The sequence below is a fragment of the Rhincodon typus genome, chromosome 22 (genome assembly GCF_021869965.1).
Source record: "Rhincodon typus isolate 14 chromosome 22, sRhiTyp1.1, whole genome shotgun sequence".
In the NCBI taxonomy this organism is placed as follows: domain Eukaryota; kingdom Metazoa; phylum Chordata; class Chondrichthyes; order Orectolobiformes; family Rhincodontidae; genus Rhincodon; species Rhincodon typus.
In genome coordinates this window covers 17,000,414-17,021,172 of record NC_063353.1, presented here as the reverse complement: position 1 = coordinate 17,021,172, position 20,759 = coordinate 17,000,414, and the positions used below count along the sequence as shown (strand labels likewise).

The 20,759-nt window shown below is 38.7% G+C and overlaps 1 protein-coding gene across 15 annotated transcripts in view; it reads left to right on the top strand.

The window, feature by feature from the left end:
• anks1b (ankyrin repeat and sterile alpha motif domain containing 1B) overlaps nucleotides 1–17,447 on the top strand; it is a 737,478-nt gene extending 720,031 nt beyond the window's left edge. For 12 of the 15 annotated variants that reach the window (XM_048610130.1, XM_048610129.1, XM_048610128.1 and 9 more), the window contains 3 exons: nucleotides 4,692–4,862; nucleotides 15,115–15,206; nucleotides 16,572–17,447. In XM_048610130.1, coding sequence (XP_048466087.1) covers nucleotides 4,692–4,862; nucleotides 15,115–15,206; nucleotides 16,572–16,617 — 309 coding nt within the window. In that variant the 3' untranslated portion in view covers nucleotides 16,618–17,447. Of the gene's footprint in view, nucleotides 1–4,691; nucleotides 4,863–7,889; nucleotides 9,052–13,555; nucleotides 13,646–15,114 lie in introns of those variants that run through there. The other 3 variants (XR_007264449.1, XM_048610131.1, XM_048610127.1) reach the window with 3 other exon arrangements.
• Nucleotides 17,448–20,759: the final 3,312 nt, after the last annotated feature.

Here is a 20,759-nt window from a genome sequence, read left to right as displayed (position 1 = left end):
TAAATTCAATTAACTGATAGTTAGGAATCTCATGTTGGTCTTGTTAATAATGATCATGAAGCAATCGTTTTGTAGTAGAAATCCATCTGGTTCACTAATGTTCTTCAGAAGAGAAATGTGCCATCTTTATCCATTCTGGCCTATGTATGATTTCAGACCCACAGCAATACCCTCTGACATGGTCTAGAAAGCCATTCAAATTGTCTCAAATTGACTGAGGAAAAATTTAATAAAAATCCCTCCCTAACAGAACAGTGGATGTACTGGCACCAAATGGACTGCAGTGACCGAAGAAGGCAGCTTACTGGCACTTTCTCAAGGATGAGTAATCTAGGTAACCTGTGCATCCCAAGAAGGAATGTAATAATAAATAAATAAACAAATATGATAAAGACCGATTTATCGCATCTGCCTCTGGTGACCAAGTGGATTACTTTAGAACTGTAGCGAACAACTGGGCATTTGGTTTAGATAAAGCTGACAAAGTACACAGTCTGTTGCTCACTATTCAATATATGTCACCTATAACCAGTTGACCCTCAAATTCACATCTGTCCTACTTTATATTTTCAAGACGTATTTTATGACAATTGTCATTTTCCAAAAGCAATTTGATGAATGATTTTTTTTCATAATTTTTACAATCAAAATAATATTTACTACTTAATAGTCGCTTTTACATTGCAGACTGGGTGAATTTAAGTGGATTATGGTAGATCAGTAATGTTGAGAAGATGTGAGTTGAGATCCCTCTGTGGATTGCGTTAAGTAAATTAATTTGGAATAAAAACCTACTGTCACTAATGGCAGTCATGATTGTTGTAAAAAGCCATCTGGTACACTCATGTCCTTTAGGGGGGAAAAAAGCTTCTGTCCTTACGTGATCTGGCCTATGTGTGATTCCAAACCCAAAGCAATGCGTTTGACTCTTAAGTGCCTTCTGAAATGGCCTTTTATTGAACTCTGTTTTTAAGGATGGGCAGTAAATGCTAGTGTTGCCAGTGATGCTGACAGCCTTTGAATAAGTGAATTTTGGAGGTTCATCTTTTTATACATTTGAGTCCACATAATATGTAATCCCAAACATCATTTTTGTATGACCATTGGAATACTAATGCAAATATTTTCAGGAATAGCTAGTATTCCGACCTGAGCAGCTTCCCATAATGTGTCCATGGCTCTACTTCATTCAAAAGCATAACCATTCCCAGTGTTCAAGTCCTTTGTATGGCAGAGTTGTCATTAAGATTAATAGAGGAGTATGTTGCATGCCTGAGGCTTTAGACTCTGCAGAATTGGCTAACTAAGACTGTCATTGCTCAGTTACACAGTAATGAAGTATAGTTGAGGCTACCTTCATTCCACTATGTCCTGAAATATAAATATTATTTAGTGTCATATTGTGGCAAAGATTCTAGACTAGACGGGCAAGTATCTTGAAGACAGTTAACTTGACTTCATAGCATGTGATGTTTTGGTATAAAGACCTTCCCATCAGTCACATTCTATGTTCTGGAGTTACTGTAGTCAGTTGATTATTTGTGTACGATATATACTAACATCAGTAAGCATAAAACACTGTAATTCTTCGATATTTTAGCTTTATAAATAGTCATTGTAAATAAATGTCAAGATGTCTGACACAGCAGAACCCAGCATATCCATGATATGTGTTACACAGGCTAACATATGGAAAACCATAAATGGTATCATGGTGACATAAGTGAGCATTAAAAACTAGTTGTGACAGCCGGCTAGTGGCAGTATGTGGATTCTAAAGGCAGAAAAGGTCATAGCACAATGGCAGATTTGAAGTGTTTTTCCTCATAGTCATCAATCCTCATCACCAACTGAATTGAGAGCTGAGGTTACAACTATAAACAAGACTAAGGTGCCAAAACCAAAATTAATGGCTACAAACCTTTACTGAAACACAATGAATGTGCTACCTCTCTCTCTCTATTTAAAAAAAAATGAACTAGAGGCTGCTGGAGACCCAACTTTTTAAAAAAAAAATGCACTTTGAAGTGCTGATGGACGACCCCAAGCTAAGAAAATTAGGCCTGGAACAAAATATTGTGGGAAAACTAGCACAGCATAAAGTGATTTTCCACATTGAAAATACTTACTTGTATCCAATATCAGTTGATTCCAACAATTTCACTTCCAGATTAGCTCCTTTTATTTTGAATAAAGCATTTGTGATATCATCACTCCATTTTTAATGCGAATACCACAAATAGATAAAACCTACGACTATAGCACTGCAATTTTGAAGGGATAGTAACGCACAATATAAAAAATAGAAAATACAAAAGTACAGAAAAAACTGCACTGTAATACAAATTCTTAGAATGGCATTTTAAAGAGCAAGAAGGAAACACATAGCAATGGATTGGCATTCCATTGATATTCTGTCAGAACTTCAGTTGCTTAAATAAAGTGTCAATGTTTATGGATCAACAAATAAATTACACTGAATAACAGGCAGTCAAATTGCTACTTATTTTGGGGAGTGAAAGATCAATTAGAATAAAATCCTTCAGTATTTCTGATGATGACTGCAAAGATCCTGACCGTTTCTTTTGAGACCTTCGAAGATCACCTGAAAGGTTGTGTTAGTTTCAGGATGCACAAGCTGAGTGTGTGTAATAATGCCAACAGTTAACGTGAAACAGTTAATCAGTTGATAGGCAAGTGCCATGCAAAGCTACAGAAGCAGAGTTCACAGAAAATAACATAGCTGAAAGGCTTATGGCACTGGTTCTTGCCTCCAGAACTATTCAATCTACCAGGAAAGCACTTTTGGACAAGCCCCAGAATTATGCCATGAGTGCACTGTGCTCTGCTCTTGTTGTATTATGGCATAGATTTCAGACCAGACAGGCTAGTATGTTTAAGACAATCACATGACATCTGACTTCTGTAAAAGTACCCAGCTTACCTTCAGCTGTTATGTATCATGGACTCCAAGTCGTCGCTTGGTTATGTGTGTGTCATGTACAGTAACGTTAGTTAGCACAGAGCCCATACTCTGTTTAAGTCTGTGATACTATCGCCTTGTAAGTAATTGACATTGTAAATAAACTTGAAATCATCTGACTGTTTGATATATGTATCATGGGCTAACATACAATAAACAGGTTTGGGTGAAGGCAGTGGCCTCGTAGTTAGACTAGTGTTACTAGACTATTTGGAGACTTTCATAACATCCTGGGTTTGTATCCCATCACAATAGGTGGTGGAATTTGAATTCAATACAAATCTGGAATCAAGAGTCTAATAATGACCCTGAAGCCACTGAATCTGGTTCACTAGTGTCGTCTAGGGAAGGAAACTGCCATTGACACCTATATCCCATAAATGAATAAAAAGAAAAAACACAAATGGCACCATATAATTCTTCGGATAACACTGATAAATGGCAATTTAAATTTAGAAATGTTTAATCCTGAATATGACTTCTTGTTACTATATGGTTATTAAAACTTATAGTATGATCCAACCACACACTTAGATTACACAGTCATTGTGATGGGGCTAGTCTTAAAGTTCCAAACTTTGTAATCCGATTTGTGGGAACCTTTAATGTTCCTAGCTTATAGTAAAGGTTACATAAATAATTATTTAGACAGAAAACTGTATCACTTCTTTCTAAAACAGTGCAAGTTAATATATTTATTGGAAACTACAATTTGCATTGCAAAACTTGGTGGAGATTAGACAGTTGTTCTTTGTAACTGTTCAATGGCAGCCTCATTTAGTCAACCTGCAGAATTCATCGATTAACGTTTACAATGGACTCTTCAATTAACCTGGGTGCAACCTTGCTATATATAATGGACTCGAGCACTGGGAGAAAACATACTTTGAAAACATCTCAATGTTGTGAGATCTATGGGTCAATTATGGGAAGATGTTCAAGTCAGAACATTAGCCATTCCAAAGAATATTTGTAGGAGCATTCTAATGGTAATATGCTGGAAATAGTTCAAAAGTAAATGGCTATAAAATGAACCCCAGTGCGGCAGAAGTCTCCAGTTAGAATCAGCAACACAGCTGCAGTGGAATAGATCTTTTCGTTTCCATGGAGATCCAGAGTGTTGCAGTGAAAATTGTTGGCAGTAAGCGCATTAGATATTAGCAATGTGTCAGTTAAAACTGCTGATACAATATAACCTTTGAATCATAATTACATTACATAGCCTCAAAGAGCAATATAAAATTAGATAGTATGAATAATCTGTCAAAAGCAAACACCCTGGAGTTATTTATTTACATATTGATACTGATATCAAATCAGAAGTGTGTCAGTTGGTGCAAAACATCAAGAAAAACAAGTTCAAGGGAGAATTTTGTAAGCTGCTTGAGAACATGAGCTTATTGTAATATTTTATATGAGTTGGCTTTGACTTTAATTATGAAACGTGCCATTTTTAAGGTAATACGCTGCTGCTTTAATATGAAAAAAGGATAATTTAACAAGACATGACATTCAACATTCTTATTGTGATAATGTGGATAAGAATGATAAACATACTTCAGAGCTCTCTATTTCTCATCTCCTATCCACTGAAGTTGGAACATATAGTCATTTGCACACAACTTCATCTACTTTAATTTTATTAAGTTGCCTTCAAATGATACTTATAAATCCAACAATTGTTTTGTTTCTCTCGTTTCTCCTCCAGAATTTAGCCTATGAGATAATTTTAACACTGGGACAAGCTTTCGAAGTGGCTTATCAGTTGGCCCTACAAGCCAGGAAAGGTGGCCATGGCCCTCCAACAATGCAAGATAGCCTTGAAAGTAAAGCTGGCAAACCCATTCCAAAGCCGCGAGCAAGTATCCGGAAATCTGTGGTAAGAGTCTAATAAGCAGATAGATGCATAGCAACAAGATGGATCCTTTTCTGCTTTTTATTGGCAGTAAGCAATTCATTGTATCTCAGTGCCCCACTTGGAGATCCTGTGCACTAAGAACTAGGTGTCTGCTGATATAAATTGGATGCAAGATTGTTTAACATGCAACAAGCAATCAGAAGGAAATAAGTTAACAATGACCTTTCAATAGTAATTATACAAATGAATTGCTATCTGACATGCACGTTGTTATATGTCCTGCTAGTGAGTTATTGCAAACAGTAAATCAAGACTGAAATATCTCCATAGGGACCTGTGGCAAGCCAAAGCTTGCCTTTGTCACCGACAAAGGAGCTATAATGTGTCCAAGAAATACGGTTTCTAACTATGTGTTAAATCATTAATCGTATGAGATTTCTAACCCTTTATTGTTTATCAGTGGAAGAACAGGAAAGATGACAAACATATTTGTAACATATTCTGCTAATTGCTAACTTAAATGTGAATTAATTGAGCCCACTTTATCATTTTGCCGCTAGGTATGCAATGCCATTTTTTGGGAGGGTGATTAAGTGGAGACATCTCCTTACCTCCTGGTGCCCAGTTGTAAAGTTGAGAGTGCAGAAAGCCTGGCAGCAGGTTACTGGCTCATTCTCTTAGCCCAGGAATGGTAACCAGGATAGAATTAAAACATGACTAAACAGGCTAATCATGTCGTACATATAGAATAGATTATTCCTAAACCTGTGCAGCATGTAAAAATACATCAGCTCAAACACATTTCTACTTGAATGCATTCAATCTTCTGGTTATCAAAATATTTTGCACATTGGATAATTTAAGCTAACAGACAACAACTCTTGAAATGACCATTAAAAACAAATCTTTTATTTAATGACTGGTTAAGAAAGGACTTGTGACCAAATATGAGGACGCTATCACAAACCTATAGAAATTTGATTCAAATATCTTTCCAGTTTTATCTGAAAACCTGTGGGAAGATTTCAGCTTCAGGACGGGGGGGGAGGGGTGACCATTAAATTTGCATACATTTTAATTTTAAGTTATGACTCCTACATTTTAAGTACCAGAAATGCTGTAGCTGCCTCATGGGTAGGATGTGCAAGCATTAATTAATTTCTGTTTAGTTTGTTATTTTTGTTACTTCTTTTCCGTCCTATTTTGAAACATTAAGTGAAAAGGAACCCTTGAGCTGTTCCCCTCTCCACATCCCATCTGAAATAAGAAAACTGGTAAATGATTTCCACAACCTTCCTCTATTCTCACTTCACCCATCATGACAAGAGGATCCCAGCTGGAAGGATCATTTATCCTACACACTGTGCCACAGAAACAAAGTGTGAATAACCTTAGCATAGCCCCTCAAACTCTGATGGATCGTAACAGTGTGGTCTATTAGCCACAATCTGAGTTACTGTCTCGTTGCCTGCATTCAGCAGAAACTCACCACCTGTCTCCAGCTATCGATTCACTCAGCTGTTGCAAGCATAAACTCTGATTTAATTGCCACACAATCTAGTGAAAGGATTGGCAAATACCTCACACGATTGGTGAATCAGTGTAATACATTCTGCAGAAAATTCTCCGTCTTTCTAAAATTGCAACAGGCGCCTGGATAAAAGTATCTTAGTTATGAATGTACAAGCCTGCATTTGCAAAATAACTCACAATAAATACCCTGCAGTTTGACATTTTATACATTGAATTTGGAAAAGAGAACCCTCAAATTTGGGCAAAATCCGCATATTCTGATAGAACTCTGCTCCAACCATAGCCCTGTATTTGAAGAAGGAAAGCATGAGTGGATACCGAATTGTTATAAACGTTGAAGCCTGCTACTATATACAGTGTAGCACCAGCACAGAATTCATCCACGTAGGAACACTTTATAACAATTTTTCTCAAAACAGCAAATATATTTTTAATGTTGACACTGCTGTCTTTGTCTGCTCCATCTTTTTGTGTCGCTATCCCACTCTCTTTGCTCTGCCACTTGTGTGAACAGTAATTTCTTTTAATAGTTTGGAGTTCATGGACCCTTTCCAAATCGTCATATTCAGGCAGCTCAGGAAATGGATGATTAATGAGGGAATCATTCTTGAATTTTTCTTGTGAATTGTCTGTCCCGGCCTCATTCGCAGCTCTGCTGGATATTAATAGCACCCACATGCTGCAGCCAGAGAGTTACTGCCTTCCCATAAATTCTTAGTATGACAACTTGGCATTATCCCCTTGAAAATAGCAACCTATTTTGTTGGCACTGATAAAGAGCTTCAGGAAGCCTCTTGGCGTTGATAGCTGGTGTTAAACGTGGCTAGCAATGGCCCAAAAGCTCTGATTCTGAATTGAATAACCCCACCAAACTGAGCCACAAACACACCAAATTGTGTCTTCGTATAACCATGAATGGGCTTTTGTACGGTGGTTGGAAGATTAGTACTGGTGGATGGTGGAGTGCTAGTTTCTTCCATGCACCTTTGCCTCGTGCACTGATGGAACATTGTCCAGGCTGGATGCAGAGAAATGTGCCACTTAGGCTTCTCAAAAGTAGAGGTTGGCACATCAGTTTGAGCGTTGCTAATTCTGGCTGGATACATTTCGGGAGATGGAGGTGGAATTGATGTCACAGAAAGCCAGCAGTAAAGGCGTGAGCTGACTCTAAGGGGAAGCAGGGACTTGGTTCCTCACTGACATGATCAGAAATCCCCTAGAGATTAGGAAGTCTCCGCCACCCATCCCCTTCCTGCCCCAAACCTGGTTTAAGAATCTTTTAAATCTAGAGGGTCTCTCAACATAAAATAGGAAACTTTTAGTTGGCAAATGTAACTTGAAAACATCTCAATACAACTTTTACTAAAAATAGGGGTGCTACAGGTATAATGTCACCACTGTAAACTGCTGCTGCTTAGAATCACTGCCTTGTTTCAAGATTAAGAGATGCGACTCTCAAAGTATGCTCACTCGCTCTTAGACCAACAATAGCGCGTTCTGTTCTATCCGCTATAGATCGGGTCCGGAGCTACATCAGGAACAGGGAGATCAACTGGTTCACGGGACAGTGGCAATAAAATACAGCCTTTCCCGATGCTTCAATATTTCAAGAACACAGCACTCTAGCCCTGCTCTCTTGTGCGTGATTCGTGGTACCTGGGATCATCCCCGGAGTCAGTCACAGAGAACGGAGCACCGAAGCCATGCCAAATCGACAGCAGGATCCTAGACAAGTCCTCCACTTTAATCTGACCCAAAGTTAGGGCCGCTCGCTCCACCCTCCACCCTCCCAAAAGCTGGTCAGATAGGCCACCATTTCCATTGCAGCCTGCCAAAATCCCAGCCACTTGGACTCTTAAATAACTTCTTTTTTGATTTAAGGAGGTTTGAATTTGATTGGACATGCATGGTGTTAAAACCCCTCCCGGAATATTTGGCTACCAGGAGGTTGATGCTGGTTCCGTTGGACTCCTGGCTATTCTGGGAGGGTTGGCAATCCTCGTTGGTTTCCAGTGTGTGGAAACTGACCTAAGTGCCAAATTGAATTTCCCTGGTGAGCATTAAAGCTGCTATATGTGCTTTTCCTCTTCAAAATTGAATCTGACAATCCTCTTATCTCGGCAGAGATTTCCATTTGTCAAATGCTACAGGGTAATGCATGTTGAGTACCAGAATGGAGCTTATTGAGGAAAATGGTAGAATAAATAATTTGGTTTCTTTTTTTCTGTTTTCATTCTAACCCTGTTCTTTTCCAATCAACTCCTAATACTCCCAATATTTTGGTGAATCGGGAAGACAGGGTGAATTTTAGGTTGGCTACCTTTCTATTTCTGGGGAGTTGCTAGAGAGTGTTTACCGTCAATGTTGCAGAAATAGATGTCATGGAAGTGTCTCCTTGGTCTATTTGACAGATTAGCTGAGAAGGAGAAGATAGATTGGCAGGAGAGCTGGGCGTTATTATTCTGCCATGGCATGTGTTATAGATAGGGAAAAGTCTGAACCTAAGTTATGAAGGTAGGAGTAGGAGACACTGCATAATATCTCTTTGCTGTTATCATTGATAATAGCATAACATCAGTGTTGTCATTCAGGGCATCATAATACAAAGTCAGAGATAGTAGGACCTGCCGTTGCTGAAGAATCTGAGACAACACAGTGTAGAGCTGGATGAACACAGCAGGCCAAGCAGCATCAGAGGAGCAGGAAGGCTGACGTTTCGGGCCTAGATCCTTCTGGAAACATCAGCTTTCCTGCTCCTCTGATGCTGCTTTGCCTGCTGTGTTACCCAGCTCTACACCTTGTTGTCTCACACAATACAACGTCACTTTTATTATGAGAAAATGTGCTGTTGTGCACATATTTCTAGAATGCTAATCTCCAAAACATTTGGAGATAAGTTTATAGGGAAGGCATTGATGTGGTCAGATTCCACCATAGAATATGGCAAGGCTGGAGATGGCAGAACCTCATTTTATTGAGAGTCTGCACCATCTGCCTTGTGGCTACCTGTATGGGCAATCCAGCTGAATTCCATAATGGAACATTAGCAGTAGACTGCTGCAGTCTGCAGGTTACTCCCTGGTCATCACAGGTGGGAACGGGGTGTTGTCCATCATGGATAAGGCACAGGAATGCCTTCGGTTTGGAGGTGGGTGGGAAGTTGGAGATCAGGACCAGGGGAATTCTGAAGGTTTGAGGAGCAAGGGAGGGCCCACTAGGAACCTGAGATCATAGAATCGATGCCTGCTGCCTCCCTGTGCTAGATCAGGTTCCGGACCCCTTGGAAATCAGTGCAGCGGCAGATCTTTTCGAACAAGATTCCAGGCTGAACTGCAGCAGCAATGTTGCCTTTCCAAGATGAAATACTCTGATCCCTGATCCTCACTGTCATTCTGCATATGTGGGCTACACGAGTCAGCTTACAATTTATAACTGCAGCCCCACTGACCCTCTCTCAGTGGCTGCAGGGTGGGGTGCTGGGATGAAGCTTTCATATTGAGGCCATAATTATTTATATATTTTTCTCACCAGTTTTCCCTCTCCTTTCATGAAGGTGTTTCCATGGGCATCAGTCTCTCTCCAGCAACTTTCCATTTATCCATGTATAAACATATCTTTCAGCTTCATTATGGAAAACAAAGAGGTCTTGCCAATGGGTGAAGTCAGATGGTATGAAAGCACGGATTCCCATTGGCAGTGCTTAATCACAGTATACATGAGCTAATATCCCATTCTAGCCCCAACCAACACCAAAACTGCTAGTGTAGCTGATAACCTAATAAATTGGTAAATTATTTCTGCAATATTGTTAGGGTAAAATTGTATTGTTAAACATATTTAGCATTTTGAAACCCGTCCCTTGGACATGACATTGTTGTTTAAATCATTTTTTTGGGGTCTCCATGTTACTTCTGTTATAAGTTGAGGTGAACAAAGATGTGGAAACTTCTGGTCAAGTATTCACCTCATAAAAGTGATGCAAGAAAATCAAGTTACCCTGTTGCATGCCAATACAATTTGTGGTCTGGCTTTTACATACCTTACAGCACTGACAGGATACTTTGTAGTGCTGATGGGGAACTTTACAGTGATGATGGGGGATCTTCAAGGTGCTGACAACTTTACAGGGCTAATATGCTTCAACAAACCTCAGTTGGAAGGACACCAGCATTTGTGCAATAAAGCTAAGGTGTTCTTTTTGGAGGAATACATGTTTGTAGACTGGAAAAAAATGTAAAAATTCCAGAGCAATTAAAGTGAAGCAGCTTTATGCAGCAAGGGAATTTGGTGTTAATGTTTCTTTCTTGAACCAAATATAAATTCAAGTTCAACCTCTTATGCAAAATTGGCACTTTTTTTTACATGAATAAATAACTGCTTGTTAATTTTCTTCAGTATAAAGTATGGATTTGTTTCCTGTAGACCTAAACTTGTACTATATTAGTTAAATCAAATGTGAAAATGTAATTTGAGTAGGAAAAAACAATTGTCTTTTAGATTTTTCCCAAGCAATATAAGTGGGTTCGAGGATGGTTAAAAGATTTGTCTCCAAACCAAGGTCTCTTTATGCCAATGCATTAAACGTAATGCGGTAGGGGATAGCTATGACCCATTCTTGCATTTGTGGCAAGTTTGCAGTTTAGTCGGCTTCAGGGAGCTGCGGAAGAGAAATAAATTGGTGCCACAATATGAGGGAGTGAAAGTCATCATTGGCAGCTCCCTTACACCTTCCCCATTTCCAGCTGATGACACCAGAAAGAGAATGGGGTATGGCATGGGCTGGAGAGACGGTGATGCTGAGAAATCCCAGGAGAGGGTTTTGTCTTGAATAATTTTTAGATAACAGCACTTGAAAGTGTCTCTTTTGCTAAGAAATGCCTCTGCATCTTTATGACGCATATGTACAGCTATGTTGTTGTTTACACTTTCTTTCAGGTGAAACATCCAAATAACAGATGGTCCTTAGATCATATTTACACCCCTCACAGGCCTCCCCATCCTCCTCCTCCTCCTCTTCCTCTTCCTTCCAAGTTTCATCATTCTCTGCCGCACAAGTTTCAGGTCTTATTTTGCCTTTGTGTGCATTGCCGTGTCTGCCCCTCTTGAGTTTTTCCTTTGCTAGCATCAAATGTTACTAACTGTCCAAGGCTAAAATTCAGTAGGTGTGATGCTTCAATACTGCGCTTTGAAAAAAAACATTTTAAGATTAGATTCATTTGAATTTGTTGAAAAGGAAGCAGCTCATTTTATTAGAGCATCCAAAAAAAAATCCAAGGAACTGGCCCACCAGCAACATCCAACATTTGAAAATGGCTCTTAGTTCCCTTTCAGTGAAACAAAATAGCAGGTTCAATTTAATCTCAAACTCTCAATTGATTTTTGAGTTATTCGTCAATGTAAGTGGACACTCGGAAGGTAGATTATGTTAGAAGCGAATAAATCAAATGCATTTTATTTGTAAAATAATCAGGATAAAATAATGATGTGAATTAAAGTGTAATGCTATGCTTACAAATCTGCTGACACCCATCATTCCTTATGGGATCATGGCACACTTCAGCATGTTTATTTCTGCAACTACTTCAGGCAAGATTAGTTTAAATTTGTGTGTATTATTATAAATGCTAATGAGATATAAGCCTGCATTAAAAGCAACCTGGGTTCCTTTGTAAGTTCTCTCACGCGCATTTAATTATTCATGAATGAAGTATTATTGCAGCAGCTCCATCGTGACAACACAACTTCAGTACGGTTTTTCAAAGACCTTTATTAAGAATAGAAAACAAATGTGACAGCTGGAGTTCTCTTGGGCACACATTGAATTTTAGCCTAGACATCGCTGTGTTCATTGTTCAATCTTAACACGTACAAGACCTTAATTTCATTGCAGACATGTCAAACCAACCCTTTTATATATTTAAAGAAAAACTAATTTGCTGAACAGAGTGCAGTGTGGAAGCATGTAAAATGACTGCATGTTACTGCAGTATTACATCCATGGCATCTTGACTACCCTCTGAAAGCCCAGCATTCTCGCATTATATAGGATCTAAAAGGAACAATCTGTAGTCTGAAAGCAATAGTCACCACTAATGAGACACCACTTATTTTTGAGAAAAAAAACTGATGTGTAGCATGCTATAGATTATATAGTCATATAATGTATTTCTGTATAGATAACAAATGCCCATGCCATTCTGGAATCTTGTGGAATTTTGAGCTGCTGTATTATTTAGAATTATATGATGGAATTTAGTTTTGCTATTTAAAATTATTCTAGAATAATGTAGTCCTTTTGGATATGCAACCTTTCTGACCATGTGCAACATTTTAATCATGGTTTTTTTTAAAAAATGTTTTAAAAATTGAATGCATTAGGATTAGATTTGCTTTTGTGGCTTGGACCATACAGGACGCTTACTAACAGTACAGTGAAAATTAGCAGTTTAATTGGGCATTTTTCAAATCGGCCTGAATTAATGCCACTAGAGATTCAAAAAAGAACATTTTCTTATATTGCAGTAAGCAAACCAATGCAGTTAGCAAAGCAAATGTACACCCAGTGCTGTTAGTATTAAGCTTGTTAAATCTGCCACTTCGTCTTTTGCTGCTTGTTATGAACTGGTGGTATATGTTTCCAGTAACTGAGCACCTCAGCTTTTGGTGCAAATAGAATGGTTTTGTAAACATAATATCTAGTGCATCAAATGTACATTTAATTTCTCATTCAAGGAATTTGCTTAATGTATTATTTTAGAATCCTGTGTGTTTAATCACACCAATGTAAAGATTTTCTTTGAACCCACCTGGCAGTAAGATCTCTAAGTTGCACCTTCCAGGTTTTCAGATCTTAAAAACCTCCATGAAATTATGAGTCACATCATGGGTTTTAACATAATCTGTGTTAAGTAAATAGTCGAAAGTAATACAGTGGAGCAACTTACCAACTCTTTTGAGTTTTGTTGGTTGCTATAATTACTGTACTTTGCTATCTCACAGACTTCATGGAAGGTGCTTCAATATTACTTTGTTTGACTTAGGTTATAGATAAAATGCCTTAACATACAAGTTGCTCTATAGTTTATTAGTATTTTTGAATGATGTATTGTTTACGCACAATAACAATGAATTGTGCTGTGGTGAGATTTCCCCTTTAACAGTTTTAATCGCACCGTCTCTAGGAGATGCAGAATGGTAATAAGGCGGATACCAACAACGAATGGTCTTTTTTTACATGATTTCATCAAAGACCAGTTTCTGTAAAACACTAGGTACGTGTCTTTTGCAGCTGGCCTATGCTGTAATCGTCTAAATAGTGTAATTTAAAATGAGCACAAAACAATTGACGTTTCTAAACTTCCAAGTATCGTGCAGCAGTGGGGTACGGGTGGAGGTGGGGGGCGGTGGGGGAGAAAGTGAAATATGACCGGATCTGTTTTTCTTTCTTTTGGCCCCTTTTTTTGAAATATATTTACCTCCTCTCCCAGAGTAGCTACAGCCAGGGCAGTCTGATGCTGCTGTAAACTGGGGCGTTGTGCGGTGGTGTGTGGAAGTGGCCTGGGATGAAACTGCCTCTGTTTCCTCCCCCTTGCCTACCCACCTCCCCTCCCTCCTGCCTTGCACGGAAACGCCTCACCTCTGCCCAGTGCTTGTTCTGAAGGGCCAACTGAGATCTGGAACTCCTCATGTGGGAAGTTGCAGATCCAAGCTTGCATCCAACCTACTCAATGGCACAACTTACTATGCACTGTGCTGCTCTGTGGCCAGTAGGTATTCCTATTCTCCAGGGTTGCTGCTGGTCCTATGATCATTTAAAGACTCATTCAAATGTAGTAAGTAGCCTGCTTTATTAGGACTAGCTCTCAAGGGTGAAAAATTAACATTGCTTAAATGCCATTGAGGCCCTTTCATTAGTATTATTGTTGTTGTTCAGTACCAAACTTACTATGGGTTCATATAAACTGTCACTTCTAACACTTGCAGATTGGTAAATTTATTTACCTGGCTAGTGAAGCTTCAACCATAAGTTGACAAACACTTGGCAGTTTATGCAAGACTTTAAAGCAGCCATAAAACACTATTTCTGAAAATTGATGTTATTTTAGCAATATCCAGTAATACATAGCACGCTGATCAGCTACTACTCTCCCCAAATTGTAAAATATTACTGTAAAATTTTCATAGATTTCAATTGCATTATAAATAATTAATTTCAATTTAATTATTGTGATAGAACACCTCAGTAAAAAATCAATTAGCTTTTCTTCCAATAGGTGCGATTATACCTTTTAGTTTTCATCTTTATTTGAATTGTTTATAGTGGAAACCAAACTAGTTTGTGAATAAACTTATTTCAGATAACTGAGTTTTGATGTGTAAATATATGTATGTGTGTGTGTGTGTGTGTGTGTGTGTGTGTGTATGCAGGCTTCACATGTTGGAGTGACCTCTCTCAGCATCCAGTACACCTGAGATGTTCAGTAGGTGCGGAAGCCAGGCTTAACATTCATATGGCTGAGGAAGTCATGTGATGGGGCTACTGTACTTTGCTGTTATTCAAATGCAACTACTGTTTCTTTCAGTAGAATTGAAATGGAATGTAGCCTTACTTCATGTCAAAGAGAATTTGAACATGGTTTGTGGAGGCATTAGAACTCTCGTGTGTTGATTAATTTTATTATTCATCAATAATTGATATCCCCGTTTGCTAAGGAGTCTTCTTTTTATTTTTTGCCTGCAGATCGATCAACCTCTTCTGGAACAAAAGACTCATCCTAATGTACCTTGGATTGTGGAACCTGTCCAAGAATCAAAAAGGGCGATGAGCACTAAGTATGAGACCACGATATTCTAAACGCTATGTCTCATTCTCCTCTGTCTGTGCCTTCGCACTCTTTTGAGCAATCACTGCAAGCAGCACATTTTGTCTCCTCTGGTGACCTCTGACCCAGTGGAGAGGAAAACTGCACTCGCTGAGTGACCTTTACACAATTACTGTCATCACTGCATGAAGCTGCTCTTTTTCCTTGACATTCCTCTCACTGTAGCAACAGGAATGACACTGACACATAACAACTGTCTTTAGACTTATTTAAAACCAGTCCATCAGAAGGATTTAAGCTGATGCAGTTTCAAGAGTTTTTTCGTGGTCTTGATGTAACTTTGCTCTTCAAATTTTTTTGGGTCATTGCGATTTAGAAGAAATCAGTGGACTCTAACTCTCAAGCTCTCTTCTGCCCATCTGATAACTTGAATGCTGCTAAAAGCTGATAACAAGTCTAAGCATTTTTTTTAAAAATCCCTTTTGGACTAACACTTTTTAACAAAAATTCTGCAATTTATGTATTGCAGCCATGGGATGTTGTTTGGAAAAAAAAGCTAAGCTGAGATATTTCAATAACTGCTTTTGTTTTGAAATTACTGCTCTGTTTTAGTGGTTTGCTAATGCTTTAGGCAATTGTTGTGAAGTTCACTATTGTTTTACTGGAAATTTCACAACTTATCAATATTCAATCAGACGAATACCTTCAAAGGTTCTCTCACCCTTATTTCAAACACTGATCTGCACTGAAAAGAATTTTATCATTTTTTTTCTTTGGTAATGTGGTACGGCAAGTGTTAGTATGAGGATATTTTTATTTATTGTTTTTTCAGGTAAGCAGTAGTGATTTTTATGACATCTTGCTCTTAAAATGTGAAAGAATGAAGAATGTTTTAAAAGACAGAAACAAATATCAGGACTTTTACACTTGAAACCAATGTTCAGTCTTATTTCTAAACAGTATTCAGAATAGTTATCTAATTTTAAAACATTTTGACAAATGGCAATTGAGGGGCTTAAAGGAAGTGAAATCCCAAATTTTAAAAACAATTTTCTCTATGACTTGGGGGGATAAAGTCATCCATCATTCCAATGTAGCCTATTGCAAAGTTAGTGAGGTCCTTTGTGCTGTAGAAGAAGGCGTTAATTTCTGCAAACCAACAGCATTACATTGCAGGTGGAGGCACACTGCATATTCTATACAATGCACTGACAACGGATACGTTAGCAATCCAAGTAACAGTGCTGGATGCAGAAGAGGTTGCCTTTTCAGATTTAAAACACAAACGTAGCTATTTCAGAAAATATATTGTCTGCACGTGTGATTGTGAGATTTAAATGAAACATGGCACAATGAATATATTTTTGTTCTATAGTACAAAACACAAAATTTCACGAATAGTGACTTGCTCGGCAGTGTGATGCATCTTCCGTTTGAGGCAAAGACTAAGATCTGTGACTGATTTCTTCAAAACAATGCAGCACATGACATTTTTTTTTGAACTAAACCTGTGAAACCACAATCAACTAATTTACTACCTGAAGCGGTCAATGTTTATTGAATATGAGAATCATCATGTTTCTCAATTGTTTGCAAAAAAAAAAATGCAGCTGCGTATAATACAGCTATGCTGCACTGCCAATTGAAACCACGTTGAGCTAGAATTCAACTGTGATGTGAATAGGCAGCATTGTAAAGAATGGTGATGATAACAGTTATTATGGCACCATCTATTTGAAACAAAATTCTATTGTGAATCAATTTAATGTTTATTTTAGAATCCTTATTGAACTTGTGTAATAATGGTCTTAAGTTGTTTCAATGTTACATTATTTTTATATGATATAGAAACTAAGCTGGGCTTACTGATAAAGGTCACCCAAATATAAATTAAGGGATGACTATTAGAGCTTGGATTGTAATTGATAATCAAATGTATATTGTATGGTTGGACTGAATTTTAGTTCAATTCAATGTTAATCTTTTAATACGGTATTATAGTACTTGAACAATGCGGTTTCCTTGTACATATTTTGCCTATTCACTGTTGATACATGTATGTAGTAACTTGGCAGTTTAAAAACAAACACTGTAAACATGGTACCAAAATGAAAATGTATGGGGATAAAATAGTGGCCTCGCTGCAACTAATCATTGTATATATGCTTGGGCTTCCAGTTACAAATTTTGTAATATTGTCATTATTTATATCCTGCAGAAGCACATTAAATAAACAGGATGTATAAACATAGACATTTTACAATTTGTGTTACTGTTTTGTGAGCATTATCATCTCACTTTCATTAAAAGCCAAAAGCCTGTGTTTTGATCTAATTGTGGATTGGTCAGAATCACTTTTCCCTATTTATCAGGTCATTAGTTTGAATCAGGAGATGTACCTTTTGAATATTTACAGTTAACAATATATAAATTATGGTGTTGGAATTTGAAACCTTAATTGATTCCTCGTTGTAAATCCACTTGTTACCAAAGTTTTCCTTTCTCATTCTGCCTTTGGGGTCGTTAGGTAATCCTAATGGAAGCGTACTGGATTGATATAGATTCCACACCACAAACCTACATTGTCAATATTACAATTCGTCCTAAGATAATTATGTATTGATTCCCTAAAGGCATCTATATATTAAACAGAAGTGTGAAATATAAACCATACTCTTCTGTTTCTGAGACTCATGGCATTTATTTATACCCATTTTGAGTTTAATAGTAATTCACATTTGAGTCGAATTTAGGGCTACATTTAAAAGTGAACATCAGGTTGTTGTCTTTTCAATGTCAGAATTTATTTTGATACCTAGGAACAAGTTACCAAATACAGTTGATCCAACATAACCTTTTTACGTTTAATATGGTTTTAGCTGTTGAAACTTTAGGTGCACTCAACATGTCTCCTTATATAATCCCTGCTATTTTTAGAGAGTTTTTTTTCCCCAATATTCATTACAGGCTAGTAAAATCAATGTGAAAAACTGGTGAAACTGCACTTCACTGTGTGGGGTGGACAGTAAGAGCACACTTACAACTGACCTCGTATGAACTAGTAAACCTTTGCTACAAGAAAAAAAGGACATGACATAAAACAGCAGAAAGATTAATATGGCAAAGGACATTTCAACAGAACACGTCCTGGTTAACTCTATCACAAACAAAAACAGAAATTGCTGGAAAAACTCAGTTATGAGGAAGGGTCACTCAACCCTAAACGTTAACTCTGATTTCTCTCCACAGATGCTGCCAGACCTGCTGAGCTTTTCCAGCAATTTCTGTTTTTGTTTGTGATTTATCATATCCACATTTCTTCTGGTTAATTCTATGGCAGATTTCAAAGCAGTCAGATCGATTATCATCGTATTTAGTTTGTGCCATTATGAAAAGACCAAATCAGACTGAGGAGGATTGAAAGTGATGGAGAGCCAATTCTGGCCAAGAATTGATATAGACCCTTTCAGGTGACCAGATCAAAAACTTCCATCAGTCATTTAGTGAGACATTCCCCATTCCTGACACTTTGCACTTTCAAGCAAAAATCACATTGCATTGAACAAATATCTTGCCACTTTGACAAATGCAAATATTTTAACATTAAGGAGAGGAATTCCCCACCAGTTATCAATAAAATTTCTTTGTTCATCTCTCTAAAGAAGGCAGGACTCATAGCAGAAGGTATGTTGGATGCACCAAAAGTTTCACTGGCTAAAAACATATCAGAAGATGTACAAAAGATCAGTAATTGTCAGATTAACTGTATTTTGTAACTTCTCTACAGATATCAAGCTAAAATTGTCACATTGAACATTTGTTCTTATACAGTTGACTGATGTTTGCATCTATCAAGTCATCCTCCGGGGAAAACTGGACATTGTGGGGGTGTAATCAAAACCTGTCCACCCAGTTTCAATTCCTTAGTCTTTCCTGATGCTAAGGAGGTGATTGCATTTTCAAGCTCTTCTATGTTTGTTTTATACCAAACTCATTAATAGGCTTCAGTCTGTTGCATGTACTAGTTGATTCACCAGTCAAATGTTTGCTAGGATTCTATGAAGGACAGTATAACATTTGATCTCAGTCAGTGATGTTTCTATTAAGGGATTCGAATAGTACAAGATTCTTGCTTTCTTTATTCCATCCTGTGTACTGCTGCTAGACCTGATGAGTTCTGCAATCTATCCAACGCATTATCCTCCGACACTTCCGCCATCTGCAATCTATCCAACGCATCATCCTCCAACACTTCCGCCATCTGCAATCTGACCCCACCAGCAAAGATATTTTTCCCTCCCCACCCTTATCTGCTTTCCGGAGGGACCACTCTCTCCAGAACTCCCTTGTCCGCTCCACACTCCCTTCCAGCCCCACCACACCCGGCACTTTTCCCTGCAACTGCAGGAAGTGCTACACCTGCCCCTATGCCTCCCTCCTCACCCCCATCCCAGGCCCCAAGAAGACTTTCCACATCAAGCAGATGTTCACCTGCACATCTGCCAATGTGGTATACTGTACCCGCTGTGGCCTCCTCTACATCGGGGAAACCAAGCGGAGGCTTGGGGAGCGCTTTGCAGAACACCTACACTCGGTTTGCACTAAACAACTGCACCTCCCAGTCGCGAACCATTTCAACTCCCCCTCCCATTCCTCAGACGACATGTCCATCCTGGGCCTCCTGCAATGCCACAACGATGCCACCCGAAGGTTGCAGGAACAGCAACTCATATTCCACTTGGGAACCCTGCAGCCCAATGGTATCAATGTGGACTTCACAAGCTTCAAAATCTCCCCTCCCCCTACCGCATCCCAAAACCAGTCCAGCTTGTCCCCGCCTCCCTAACCTGTCCTTCCTCCCACCTATCCACTCCTCCCACCTCAAGCCCCACCCCCATCTCCTACCTACTAACCTCATCCCGCTCCCTTGACCTGTCCATCCTCCCTGGACTGACCTATCTCCTCCCTAACTCCCCACCTACACTCACCTTTACTGGCTCCATCCCCGCCTCTTTGACCTGTCTGTTTCCTCTCCACCTATCTACTCCTCTATCCATCTTTATCCACCTCCCCCCTCTCTCCCTATTTATTTCAGAACCCCCTTCCCCTCCCCCATTTCTGAAGAAGGATCTAGGCCCAAAACGTCAGCCTTCCTGCTCCTCTGATGCTGCTTGGCCTGCTGTGTTCATCCAGCTCTACACCCTGTTATCCCCGAGTTCTTCCAGCATTTCTCTACTGTGTTTTATTTCAGCAACTGGGAACATTTTATCAGCATATGCAGCTGGTCAGTCATTGTATAGAGAAGACTGTCATATGCTTGAATTAACAGCAAACTTTATTATGTGATCTAATGTGACAATACATGCACGCATTTCTTGATAGAATTGTTTAAAAAGCTTGTAGAATTTTGTTTTACTCAGTGTACAAAACTAATAATTTAATACAGGGAATAAATGCTGGAGAAGCTCAGCAGGTCTAGTAGCACCTGTAGAGAGAGAAACACAGTTACTTTTTTGAGACCAGTACAACCTCGCCCCCTCCACTGTCCCCCCACCCCAATCTC